General features: G+C 50.3%; 2 protein-coding genes across 8 annotated transcripts in view; both read right to left on the bottom strand.

Annotated features, from left to right (window-relative positions):
- Positions 1-12,315, bottom strand: part of LOC121004097 (gastrula zinc finger protein XlCGF26.1-like) — a 705,032-nt gene that overhangs the window by 11,023 nt on the left and 681,694 nt on the right. For 6 of the 7 annotated variants that reach the window (XM_040436187.1, XM_040436188.1, XM_040436192.1 and 3 more), the window contains exon 2: positions 6,924-7,047. The exons of the other annotated variant lie outside the window; for it this stretch is intronic. In XM_040436187.1, the coding sequence (XP_040292121.1) occupies positions 6,924-7,047 (124 nt within the window). The remainder of the gene's footprint in view (positions 1-6,923; positions 7,048-12,315) is intronic. 7 annotated transcript variants of the gene reach the window in all.
- Positions 1-12,315, bottom strand: part of LOC121004114 (zinc finger protein 566-like) — a 422,297-nt gene that overhangs the window by 245,382 nt on the left and 164,600 nt on the right. The window lies entirely within an intron of this gene.

Genomic DNA, 12,315 nt, shown 5'->3' with positions numbered 1-12,315 from the left:
AAAAACGAGATTTTGTGAAACTCACCTGTAAAATCTGTTTCTCGCTTGAATCATTGGGGGACACAGACCATGGGTATAGCTGCTTGCTGCCACTAGGAGGCGACACTAGGCTGAAAACTGTTAGCTCCTCCCCCGCCAGCTATACCCCCTCCGGCCAGGAGAGAGTCTTCAGTTTGTGCAAAAGCAGTAGGAGAAGCAGAAGGATATAACCACATCAACTAACTCCACGGTCAACGGACCCAAACGGGGGTGGGTGCTGTGTCCCCCAATGAATCAAGCAAGAAACAGATTTTACAGGCAAGTTTCACAAAATCTCGTTTTCTTGCTTAGATCATTGAGGGACACAGACCATGGGACGTCCTAAAGCAGTCCTTGGGGAGGTAACACCAAACAGAGCGAAGAAGGTACAGACCCTCGTGACAGTCATCACACCGCGGCCTGCAAAACCAGGCAGCCCAGAGCGGCGTCCGCAGGAGCGAGAGTGTGAACCCTGTAAAACTTTGTAAAAGTGTGGAGGGAAGACCAGGTCGCGGCTTTACACAACTGAGCCGCCGACGCCCGGTGGAAGTGAGCCCAGGAAGACCCAAGTGCCCTGGTAGAATGGGCCGTGATTCCCAGAGGGGGCATCCTGTCCCGAACGCGGTAACATTCCAAAATAGTGGAGCGAATCTACAGGGAGATCATCACCTTTGAAGCTGCCAATCCCTTTTTAGACCCCTCCGGAAGGACGAACAAGGCGTCCGTGCACCGAAAGGGGGCCACGGCCGAAAGGTAAATCCGCAGAGCCCGCACCACGTCCAGACGGTGTAATGACACCTCTCTTGGATGGGAGGGCCTAGGGCAAAAGGACGGAAGGACAATGTCCTCATTGAGGTGAAAAGCCGACACTACCTTGGGTAAAAAGGAAGGGACCGGACGGAGGACCACCTTGTCCTGATGAAAGACCAGGAATGGTTCACGGCATGACAGAGCTGCCAATTCTGAAACCCTTCGTATGGATGTGATGGCCACCAGGAAGGCAACTTTCCAGGACAGCAGGCGGAGGGAAGCCTCCCGCAAGGGTTCGAAAGGGGAAGCCTGCAGAACTCCCAATATTAAGTTGAGATCCCATGGATGAAGCGGAGGACGGTAAGGCGGAACGGAGTGCGCAATGCCCTGAAGGAAGGTCCTGACAGGACCTAGTCCCGCCAAGGATCGCTGAAAGAAAATGGAAAGGGCCGACACCTGGCCCTTTAAGGAGCTGAGCGCCATGCCCAATTCCAGTCCGGACTGAAGGAAGGCCAAAACGACCGGCAGGGAGAAGGATCTGGGAGATAGGTCCCGCTCCTCACAGAAACGAAGGAAGGACTTCCAGGTTCTATAATATATCCTGGAAGAAGTAGGTTTCCTAGCCCGAATGAGCGTCCGAACCACTGCATCGGAAAAACCCCGCTGTTTCAAAAGGAAGGCTTCAAGAGCCACACCGTCAAACGAAGAGTATCTAAACTCGGGTGGAAGACGGGCCCTTGCGACAGAAGATCGGGTCTGAGAGGGAGCGGGTACGGAACGTCCCCTAGCAGGAGGACAAGATCCGAGTACCATGCCCGGCGTGGCCAGTCCGGAGCGATCAGCAGGGTCTGAACGCCCTCCCACTTGATCCTGCAGAGAATCCGAGGCAGGAACGACAGCGGCGGAAAGACATAAAGGAACGTGAACCTGTCCCACGGCGCCACGAGCGCATCCACACCGCAAGATGCAGGATCCCTTGCCCAGAGGCCATCAGATCCACGTCCGGCCGTCCCCAGCGATGACAGAGAGCGTCGAACACTTCCGGATGGAGAGACCATTCCCCGGGGTCTATCGTCGTCCGGCTCAGGAAATCTGGCGTCCAATTGACAACGCCGGGAATGTGGACCGCCGACAGGGCCGGAACATGGGCCTCCGTGCACCTGAGAATCCTCGCCGCCTCCGACATGACGTTCGAGCTGCGAGTCCCCCCCTGATGGTTGACATACGCCACCGCTGTGGCATTGTCCGACTGGACTCGGACATGAAGGCCCCGCAGGAGGGGAGACCAATGGCGCAGTGAGAGGAAAATTGCACGAAGCTCCAAGACATTGATGGATAGTCTGGACTCCGACGGAGACCATATGCCCTGGGCAGTCCGAGTGCCGAAGACTCCTCCCCAACCCTGAAGACTGGCGTCGGTCGTAATGACCGTCCACCTGATCGGAAGGAAAGACTTCCCCATCTCCAGGTGAGTTGGGGAGAGCCACCAATGGAGGTCCGACCGAACCTGTTGAGGAAGGGAAAACCGACGATCCAAGGACACCTGGGACTTGTCCCAGGTCGAGAGGATCGCCCGCTGAAAAGACCGGGTGTGAAATTGAGCGAATGGTACCGCCTCGAACAAGGCCACCATAAGGCCCAGCACTTGCATACAAGTCCGGATGTAGACTGTGCGCTGCCGAAGCAAACGGAGCACCGCGCTGCGAAGGTCCTTCACCTTGTCCGCTGGAAGACACACCCAAGCTGCCCCGGAGTCCAGCATCATACCAAGGAACCAAATTCGAGTGGACGGGACCAGGGAGGATTTCCGAAGGGTCACTAGCCACCCGAAGCGGGCGAGAGTGTCCAAGATGATCCGCAGACTCTCCTCGCACTGCCGGAATGACGACGCTTTGATGAGAATGTCGTCCAGGTACAGAATCAAGGTGATGCCCCTGAACACCCTCAGCGCAGTCGCCAGACTGAATGGCAGGGCGACAAACTGGTAGTGGTCCGTGATGGGGACGTGCAGGTAGGCGTCCTGGATATCCACAGAAGTTAACCATTCCCCTTGCGCCAAGGAAGCTATCACGGAGCAAAGAGACTCTTGAGGTCCAACACCGGGCGGACCGCTCCCTCCTTCTTGGGCACAATGAAGAGGTTGGAGTAAAAACCGGAAAACCGCTTCCTCGCCGGAACAGGGGAGATCACTCCGCCTGAAAGAAGGCTCCCGCACGAGACGGCTTCCTGGGACGGGACAGAAAAAACTGTTTGGAGGCATGGATTTGAACTCCAACTTGTAGCTCGAAGTGACCACCTCGAGCTCCCAGGCGTCTGAGATGTGGGCCTGCCAAACCTCCTGAAAATGAAGGAGCCGACCCCCCACCCAGGAAGGTGGGGGCGCACCTTCATGCAGGGCATTGCTTGTCAGCGGAAGAGCGCTGAGGCTGCACTCGGGAACGCCAGGCGGGCTTGAACGAAGGCTTCTGCCGTTGCTCCTGGGTGGGCTGCCTCGCGGTCGAGGGAGCCGCCGGGTGGGTGCCTGTGAAGCGGCGAAAGGACTGGCGAGGCGCGGAAGGACGTGGTCGAGAAGAACGCTTGGGTTTGGGCTGCGGAAGATGGGTGCTTTTGCCACCCGTGGCCTCAGAAATGATTTTGTCAAGTTTGGGCCCAAAAAGAAGAGAACCAGCGAAGGGAAGGGAGAGAAGGGAACGCTTGGAGGAAGAATCGGCCTGCCAGGCCTTTAACCAGAGTTCCCGCCGAATAGAGACGGCAAAGGCGGAGGAACGCACGACCATGGAGCCCGCGTCCAGGGCCGCCTCGCAAAGGTACTTCCCCGCCTGGGATATCTGGGCCGCCAGAGCCTGGAGGTCTGTGCGGGAAAGGTCCGAATCTGAATTCTGATGTAAGCACAGGGCCCATTCGGAAACCGCCTTAGCCACCCACGCCGAAGCGAAAATGGGATGGAGTGCCGAACCAGTGGCAGGAAAAAAACCAACTTCGCCAGCGATTCGACCAGCTGGTCCATGGGGTCCTGCAGAGAGGAGCCGTCCGCAACCGGAATAGTGGTATTCTTGGCCAAGCGAGCCACCGGCGGATCCACCTCTGGAGGGGAAGACCACTTACAAGAAGGTCCAGCCGCTTGGGGATCAGGAAACGTGAACCCGGCTGTTCCCATGCTTTAGCGGTGAGAAGGGAAAAGTCGTCATGTACCGGGAATGACTTGAGAGCCTGTTTGCTACGCAGGAAAGAAACTCCCTGGTGACTGGAAGAGGGGCCCTCCTCTTGAAGTTGAAAGGTGTCCCGGATTGCTGAAACCAGACTGTCCACTAAGTCGGCCATCTGGGATGAGCAGTCCGGATCTAGATCCGTGTCCGACTCGGCGAGTTCTCCTCCGGACGAATGGTCCCCAACGAACGAGGACGCCCTGGACAGCGAACCGGGGGGAGGAGGAGGAGAAGGCGATGCATCCGAGTAGGAGGGGCGTTCCTGCCTGGGACGCTTGCTGGGGTGCCTGCTCCTGGATGGTGCGCCCTGGGAGAGAGCAGGTTGCGCAGGTGACGACGTCTCCACCAAGCGACCCATTAAGGAAAGGGTGGATTGGGAGATCTTAGACAGGTCAGTCACCGCCCAGGACAGGGATTTGGCCCAATCCGGCTCCATACTTCCAGCAGCAGGGTGCATGTCAGTGGACTACGACTGAGGTGGCACGCTCTGGGTGGCCTGGCATGAGGCGCAGAGGGGGTTCGTCTGACCCCTAGGAAACTTCAGATTGCATGAAGAGCAGGCATAATGGGTAGCCCTACCAAGGACCTGGGGCGCAGGATCCGCTGGGTCCGACATGACCGGAGGCAGGGAGCCAGAGGGGGTATAGAGAAGGGGAGCAGCGCTGGTCCTACCAGAGTGGAGCAGAGTAACCCTTGTCAGAACGTGTCCCCAGGTGCAGGATGCGGCGGCGTGGTGGTCTGAGGCGAGAAGGACGATCCTCTAAGTGGGAGATGCGCACACTGCCGATGCACTTCCGAACGGAGCAGGCAGACGGAAGCGCGGTGAAAAGGGCGGCGGGAAGATTAGGCCCCGCCCCCCTCCAGCAGCTCGGCCGAAGCATGGATCGACGGCGCGAAGCCCCGTCCCCCGCTGCCGCTATCCGGGGGAGAAGGGGTCCCGGCTGAGGCCAAAGAATGAATGGGAGATGTCTCCCAGGGTCAGAAAATGAGGGGGGAGGGCTGACCAGAGAGATTTCCAGATAGAGAGTCCAGCCCCTAAGCATCTCTGGGAACACAGACAGACATGTCTTCATCTGTGTTCTTCGCCCAACAGATATGAACCAACGGGGCCACCTCTTCAGTCCTTGGCACAAGTGACAGGGACCGGGTTGGAGGCCGGGTATAGGTGGCCCCATGGCTGGGGGGAGCAGGAAGGTCAAGCCCTCCTTGTCCACTTTGTCTTCTTGTAGGGGGCAGAGCGGTGGAATAAGCGTCACCGGTCAGCCCCCCCCCCCCCCCCGGGGATGCAGAGCTCTTAGTAGCCCTGGACCCCCAACCTAAAAGAGAAAATAAAAATAAACAGGGGTCTGCCTCCTACGACACTAAGCTAAAAACTGAAGGCTCTCTCCTGGCCAGAGGGGGTATAGCTGGCGGGGGAGGAGCTAACAGTTTTCAGCCTAGTGTCGCCTCCTAGTGGCAGCAAGCAGCTATACCCATGGTCTGTGTCCTTTAATGATATAAGCGGAAAAAAAAAAAAATTCTTATTGTCCCCCTCTAAAACCTAGGTGCGTCTTATGGGTAGTACATAACAGTCTCTTTCTAACAAAGCTAGAACCAGCCCTATACCTCACATAGGTTCAGAGATCTCCCCATTTATTGCTCTGCTAGATTTATATCAAGCAGACAGCACAAGGGGAGTGTCTTTTCTACTGCAGCTCAGGGGGTGTGTCCATGCTCTCCCTATCACAGCTCAGGAGGCAGTTAAAGGCTGAAACTGAGCAAGACAAAGAAATTAACCCTTTCATGACCGGGCCCAAAAAAGGCCTGTACGTCCAGGCAACTTTTTGTGATTTTGTGCAAGTGGTGGTTTAGTGACTGTAGCTTTTTTATTTGTTTGACTACCAAAATAATGTTTGCGATTTTTTTTTATTTGATACGTAGCACTTTTTATTAGAATGTTTTTTTTTTCGTTTTTTTAGGTTTCATTTGGAAGAAAACTGCTAATTATTATTAAAAAGTATATATTTTTTAATTATAACTTTTTGTTTCTTAAATATTAAAACTGAAACAAAAATTAATTATTGCAATGGGTTCCCTATTTTGTGATGATCGTTTTCATATATAACATGTATAGGTTTGAGAGAACGGGGCGACTATGGTGACGGTTTCTGTTAGCGACTGCATTTAAAAAAAAATAATGTTTACTTTTTTTTATTTGTATTTTTTATTATCATTTTTTTACTTATATTCCCCAGGAAGTCATTAAAAGACCTCTGGAGGACACTGACTTTTTTTATTTTCACTGTTTCCACTCTAACTGGGACATCCACAGGAGCCCCAGTTACAGGGGAAAACAGCCCCTTGTGGGGGGTATGACACACAGGCAGAGCTGATCAGGGTCTCCTTAGACCCTGCAGCTCTGCTCCTGCCCCTGTTCCAGACACCCAGGCGGTCACGTGACCGCCAGGACTAAAAGATGAAGCAGCTCTGCGGCTTCCTGCTCCCTCCACCATGTGCTCGTTCAGCGCTCTCCTGCAGGCACAGGAGAAGGCAGAAGCGGTAATAAACTGCTTCTGTCTTCTCCTCAGGGTCCCTGCTGTGTCTGTCAGCCGGGAGCCGACCTGCTCCTGCTAGATTGCAGGAGCAGGAGCTTTAATCCCGTCGCTGATCAGCGCTGGGATTAAAGCGCTGCCTGCACATGTATATACGTGCTATCTGCACGGAGCATGTGCAGATAGGACGTATATACACAGTGGGCAGTCGGAAAGGGGTTAAAAAACAAAGAGAGGTGGCGCTATACAGATATATTTTATTGAATAACTCAGTAGGTATGCTACATTTTTAATTACATGCAGTTACAAAGGTATTCAGATCCAGGTGCTGGTTTGAAAACTGTAGAATATTTTTGTAGGACAACCCCTTTAAGGGGATAATAGATAGTGATGTGACATCACTGCCAGAACTCCTTACCTCTCCTATTAGCAGGAAGATCATATCTAGGCTGATGTGAAGTACGCTCTCTGTCATCCTGTTCGTGTCGTTGTCCATGATTTGTGGATCAGACAGGGAGAGGACCATTGTCTTGCAAAAGAGACTATGAGGAAAAGAAAAGTTAGGAAAAGTTCTGATTTACAAGCACTAAACTATACTTTATAGCAGCCATACACACATCTACTGCTCTATATTCACACACACACACACACATATATATATATATATATAATATAAAAATCTGCCACAGCCGGCTGCATCTACAGTGCCTAGCAGCGTGATATGATTGCCATGTGAGAAAGCAGGGTTCCTTAGCCTGAACCAGTGATAACATCAGCAGTTTAAAACCAAGTACTTACAATGAAGTGTCTGTTCAGTCATTTCAACCCATCATCACTATACATTACTTAGTTGGATGACGTGCAATATATGAATGTACATGTACTAAACTACCTTTCAAGGGGTTGTCCCATCTCAGCCACTGTAGTAAGCGCTAACCAGGGAAGCTGGAGTGCTGTAACGGGAAAAGGCTTAGTTTGCGGTGCTACCCTGTCTGCATAGCTCCCATTGACTGCTGTGAAAGTTACGGAAACAGCGGAGCACAGACCGCTTGGCCATTTCTGTAACTCTGCCTCCTCTGTCAAGCACTTACTAAGAAAACAGAAGCGTCATTTGAAACTTTACAGACGGTAGAGTTGAAAGACTTTGGGTAGATTTATCATTGCTTTTATGCCACTTCTATGCTATTAAAAAAAGGTGCAACCCAGAGATCAAATAATAGAACATAAACATAATAGGCCTTCAAGACCTGAGATAGATGTCAATCACTAAGTAGGACCAACCACTTGGCTAATTCCACCATTGTTTTGGGGTTTTGTTTTTACCGCTTTCCCGGTGATTGTGCTACCTTTATTGTATGGGTCAGGACAATTACAGCAACTCCAAATTAACATCGTTTTTCCTTATGCTTTACTGCTTTTATAGGGATGTTCCGGGATAGAGTGGGACCCATCGCCCCACTTTAATAAATCCTAACTTACCTGCAGAAGAAAGTTTCCAGTATACTTACCATCTCAAAGGTGTGTGGATCGGCTGCTCTGGAACCCAGTCACGTGATGTTCCTCTGCAAACTCCTGCATCCGCTAACGTCACATTCTTTACCAGTCCATAGCCCAAGACAGGGAGGTGCTGTAGAACAGGCCAGACCTCTTCATCTCCCTGGGGCATGTGCAAACTCCTAAATCCATCTTATCTGCGCATGTTCCAGGGAGACAAATGGTTCTGGCCTCGTCCACAGCACGTTCTCTGTCCTGGAAGGTGGACGTGATATCCCTTTCCATAGACCAGACTGGAAACCTGGAATCACACTGAAGGACATGGTATCAGTGGATGTAGGATTTCTTAAATTGCATCACGTGACCATGTTCCAGATCTGACGATACATACAACTTAGAGACGGTAAGTATATTGGAAACATTTCTGTAGGCAAATTGGGATTACGTAAAAGGGATTTTCTGACCTATGCGCCGATTAGCTGTTGGAGAAGGCACCGGTCCTCCTGTGGGCACTGCTGCCTTCTCCATTCTTGCTGCTTTCTGTACACTGTATAGCGGCTGGGGCTGAGCACAATACCAAGCACATTCATTTCAAAGGGGCTGAGCTGTGCCTAGTAGGGTTGTTGCGATACCAAAATTTTCATTCGATTTCGATTCCATAAAAAAGTATTGCGATACTCGATACGATTTGATACCACACGAAAAAAATAAAACGTGCAGCGTGCATTCCGCATTTTATGGAACGTCCAACCCATAATCGAACAGTCCGATCTTATTTTTTGTGGGAACAAGGTGAAAAAATGGCGAATTATTATTTTATTTTTCTGTTACGGCATTCACCGCATAGAAGATATTTGTTTTAAATATTTAATAGTTAACACTTTTTTGGGCGTGGCGATATGTAATATGTTTATTTATTTATTGCTTATATACTTTAGATGTAAAATTGGGAAAGGGGGTGATTTAAACTTTAATATTTTGGTGTTTTTTTCATTTTGTTTTTTACTTTTTATTTAATAACTATTTCCCCTCTTAGGGGCTAGAACCTGGGATCTTTTCATCCCTTATCCTTTTCACCCTGATAGAGCTCTATTAGGGCGAATAGGACTTCACACTCTCCCTGCTGCCCTGTGCATAGTACACACAGCAACAGGGAGATTACCATGGCAGCCAGGGCATCAGTAGCATCCTGGCTACCATGGTAACCGATCGGAGCCCCAGGATTACACTGCTAGGGCTCCGATCAGAAGCTGCCACTGCACCACCAATGAGGAGGAGGGGAGAGGGGACCTTATGGCCACTGCCACAAATGATTATAATACTGGGGGGGCTGGGCGCACTGCGCCACCAATGTTTTTAGTACTGGGGGAAGGGCGCGCACTGCGCCATCAATGAAGATAAGTAACCTTTTAACACAAATACAGGAAGCGGGTGCCGGCGGCAGAATCACATAGCCGAAACCCGATCCACAGCAGTTAACCCCTTAGGTGCGGCACATGAGGGGGTTAACTGCTGCGGATCGCAGCGCCCTCTCATAGAGGCCGGGTGGCGGCAATGTGATTCTGCCGCCGTCACCCGCCTCCTGTATTTGTATTATTGAGTTACTTATCTTCAATGATGGAGTAGTGGCCACAGCCACTCCCCTCCTCTGCCCCTATTTCTCCTCATTGGTGGCAGCGGTGGCACAGGGGAGGAGAGACTCCTTCTCCCCTGTGCTGCTGAGAACAACATGGGCGCACTGAGAGCAGCGCACGTCATGTTCTCTTATACTAGGCTGCGCAGTAGCGCAGCCTAGTATCGGTAAATGTCAAATCCTGGTATTGAATCAATACCGGTACAAAAGCATGGATTGGGTATCGATAATTCGATACCCGCTACAACCCTATTGCCTAGGCCACGTGACAGATGAACGTGTCGTCACTGGCCTAGGAAAAGCAGAGAGAAGGCCGCAGCTCTCACAAGAGACAGCTGATCGGTGGAGGTCCCGGGTGTCGGACTCCCACTGATCAGATACTGATGACCTATCCAGAGGATAGGTCATCTGTATAAACGTCTCGGAAACCCCTTCATGAAAGGCTGATGGGTCTCACTGGGTCCACATAACCATAAAAAAAAAAAAAAGCTAAAAGCGGGAAACACAGACCATATGTGAGCTGCATCTTCCTGAACAAGGGCAGCTCATCTGACCATAGCTCTATTGTACTGTGTTCACATCATCATATGAGTACAGTACTACAGACCCGTGGTCACATAAGAACTTGATTGCATCAAAACGCACTATGATGCAGAGAGTTCAGGTCAGATGAGCTGGTGTCGGTCCAGGAAACATGGTCGACACTTAGGGAGTGTTTCCCAGACTGCACACAATCGTGTGAATGAGCCCTAACCCTACTAAGGCCTCATGCACACGACAGTGTTTTTTCACTGTCAGTGATTTGGCTTCAGTGGTCCGTGTCCGATTTTGCTTCAGTTGTGTTTCCTTGTGTCTTCCTTTTTTTTTGTCTGACAGGAGGAAAAAAAAGAAAGTTAATGAAAAGTGTAATTTTATTGCACCAAGGTCTTGTAGAAAAAAACGGACACGGACGCGGACACGGATGACATACCAGTTGTGCATCAGTTTTTTTTGACGGACCCATTGACTTGGATGGGTCCGTCCTCCGTTTTCCACTGACAAGAATAGGACAGGTTATATTTTTTTGACGGACTGGAATCACGGACGCAGAGAAAAAACGGAGGACTATCAGTTTTTTTTCACAGCTCCATAGAAATTAATGGGACCTCCGCTAAACTGTGAAAAATGACGGAACGGACGCACACAACGGTCGTGTGCATGAGGCCTAAATGACAGTGGTGCTAATCCTCAAGCAAATCTGCTGCACACTTACAGCGCATACACAGCAGAAATCTGAGGGTACAGCCTAGGCTTTCTGTTGTGGAAATACAGATAGGATTTTAATCCATGTGGACCCTTAGGCCTCTTTCACACGGGCGTTGCGGGAACATGCGCGATTTTTCCGCGCGAGTGCAAAACATTGTTCACAGAAGTTCGGGCTTGGATTGTATTATTTTCCCTTATAACATGGTTATAAGGGAAAATAATAGCATTCTGAATACAGAATGCAAAGTAAAATAGCGCTGGAGGGGTTAAAAAAAATAATTTAACTAATTAAACTCCCCTTAGTCCACTTGATCGTGCAGCCCGGCTTCTCTTCTGTCTCCTTCTTTGCTGATTGCAGGAAAAGGACCTGTGGTGACGTCACTCCGGTCATCACATGGTCCATCACATGATCCATGGTAAAAGATCATGTGATGACCGGAGTGACGTCACCACAGGTCCTTTTCCTGCAATCAGCAAAGAAGGAGACAGAGGAGATGCCGGCTGCGCGATCAAGTGGACTAAGGTGAGTTTAATTTTTTTTATTTTTTTATTTTAACCCCTCCAGCCCTATTGTACTATGCATTCTGTATTCAGAATGCTATTATTTTCCCTTATAACCATGTTATAAGGGAAAATAATAATGATCGGGTCTCCATCCCGATCGTCTCCTAGCAACAGTGTGTGAAAATCGCACCGCATCCGCACTTGCTTGGGATTTTTACGCAACCCCATTCATTTCAATGGGGCCTGCGTTACGTGAAAAACGCACAAAGAGGAGCATGCTCCGATTTTCACGCAACGCACAAGTGATGCGTGAAAATCACCGCTCGTGTGCACAGCCCCATAGAAATGAATGGGTCGGGATTCAGTGCGGGTGCAATGCGTTCACCTCACGCATCGCATCCGCGCGGAATACTCGCCCGTGTGAAAGGGGCCTTACATGCTCGGTATACGACATATTTAAGAAGTCCGTGCACCACTACGGCTCGCCCCACAAAAGGCAGCAGCTCCATCAACAGAAAAAAAAAAAAAAGTTATGGGTGTCAGACAAAAAGCAAGTTGTATAAAAGTAGTATAACATAATAAAAACGATACATTTTGTATCTCTGTAATCATTCTGACCTGCAGAATAAAGTTAATGTGTTATTTTTACTGCACAGTAAACGCCATAAAACTAGATTCTAAAAATAATGGTGGAATTGCAGTGTTTTCATTTCACCCAATACATGTTATTTATCCCCAAATAGTAGCAATTAAAGGGGTTGTGCCACGAATAGCACTTATTCCCTATCCACAGGATAAGTGTTTGATTGCTGGGGGTCTGACTGTGGTCACGAGAACTTTGGGTCCCCATGAGAATGGGCTGGTAGTGTCTGTGCGTCCTGCACTCTGCCCTGAGCGCTGGCATCCATTCCATAGAAGTGAATGGACACATGCG

Source organism: Bufo bufo, chromosome 6 (genome assembly GCF_905171765.1).
Source record: "Bufo bufo chromosome 6, aBufBuf1.1, whole genome shotgun sequence".
Lineage (NCBI taxonomy): Eukaryota > Metazoa > Chordata > Amphibia > Anura > Bufonidae > Bufo > Bufo bufo.
This window is presented reverse-complemented; position numbering and strand designations above follow the sequence as displayed.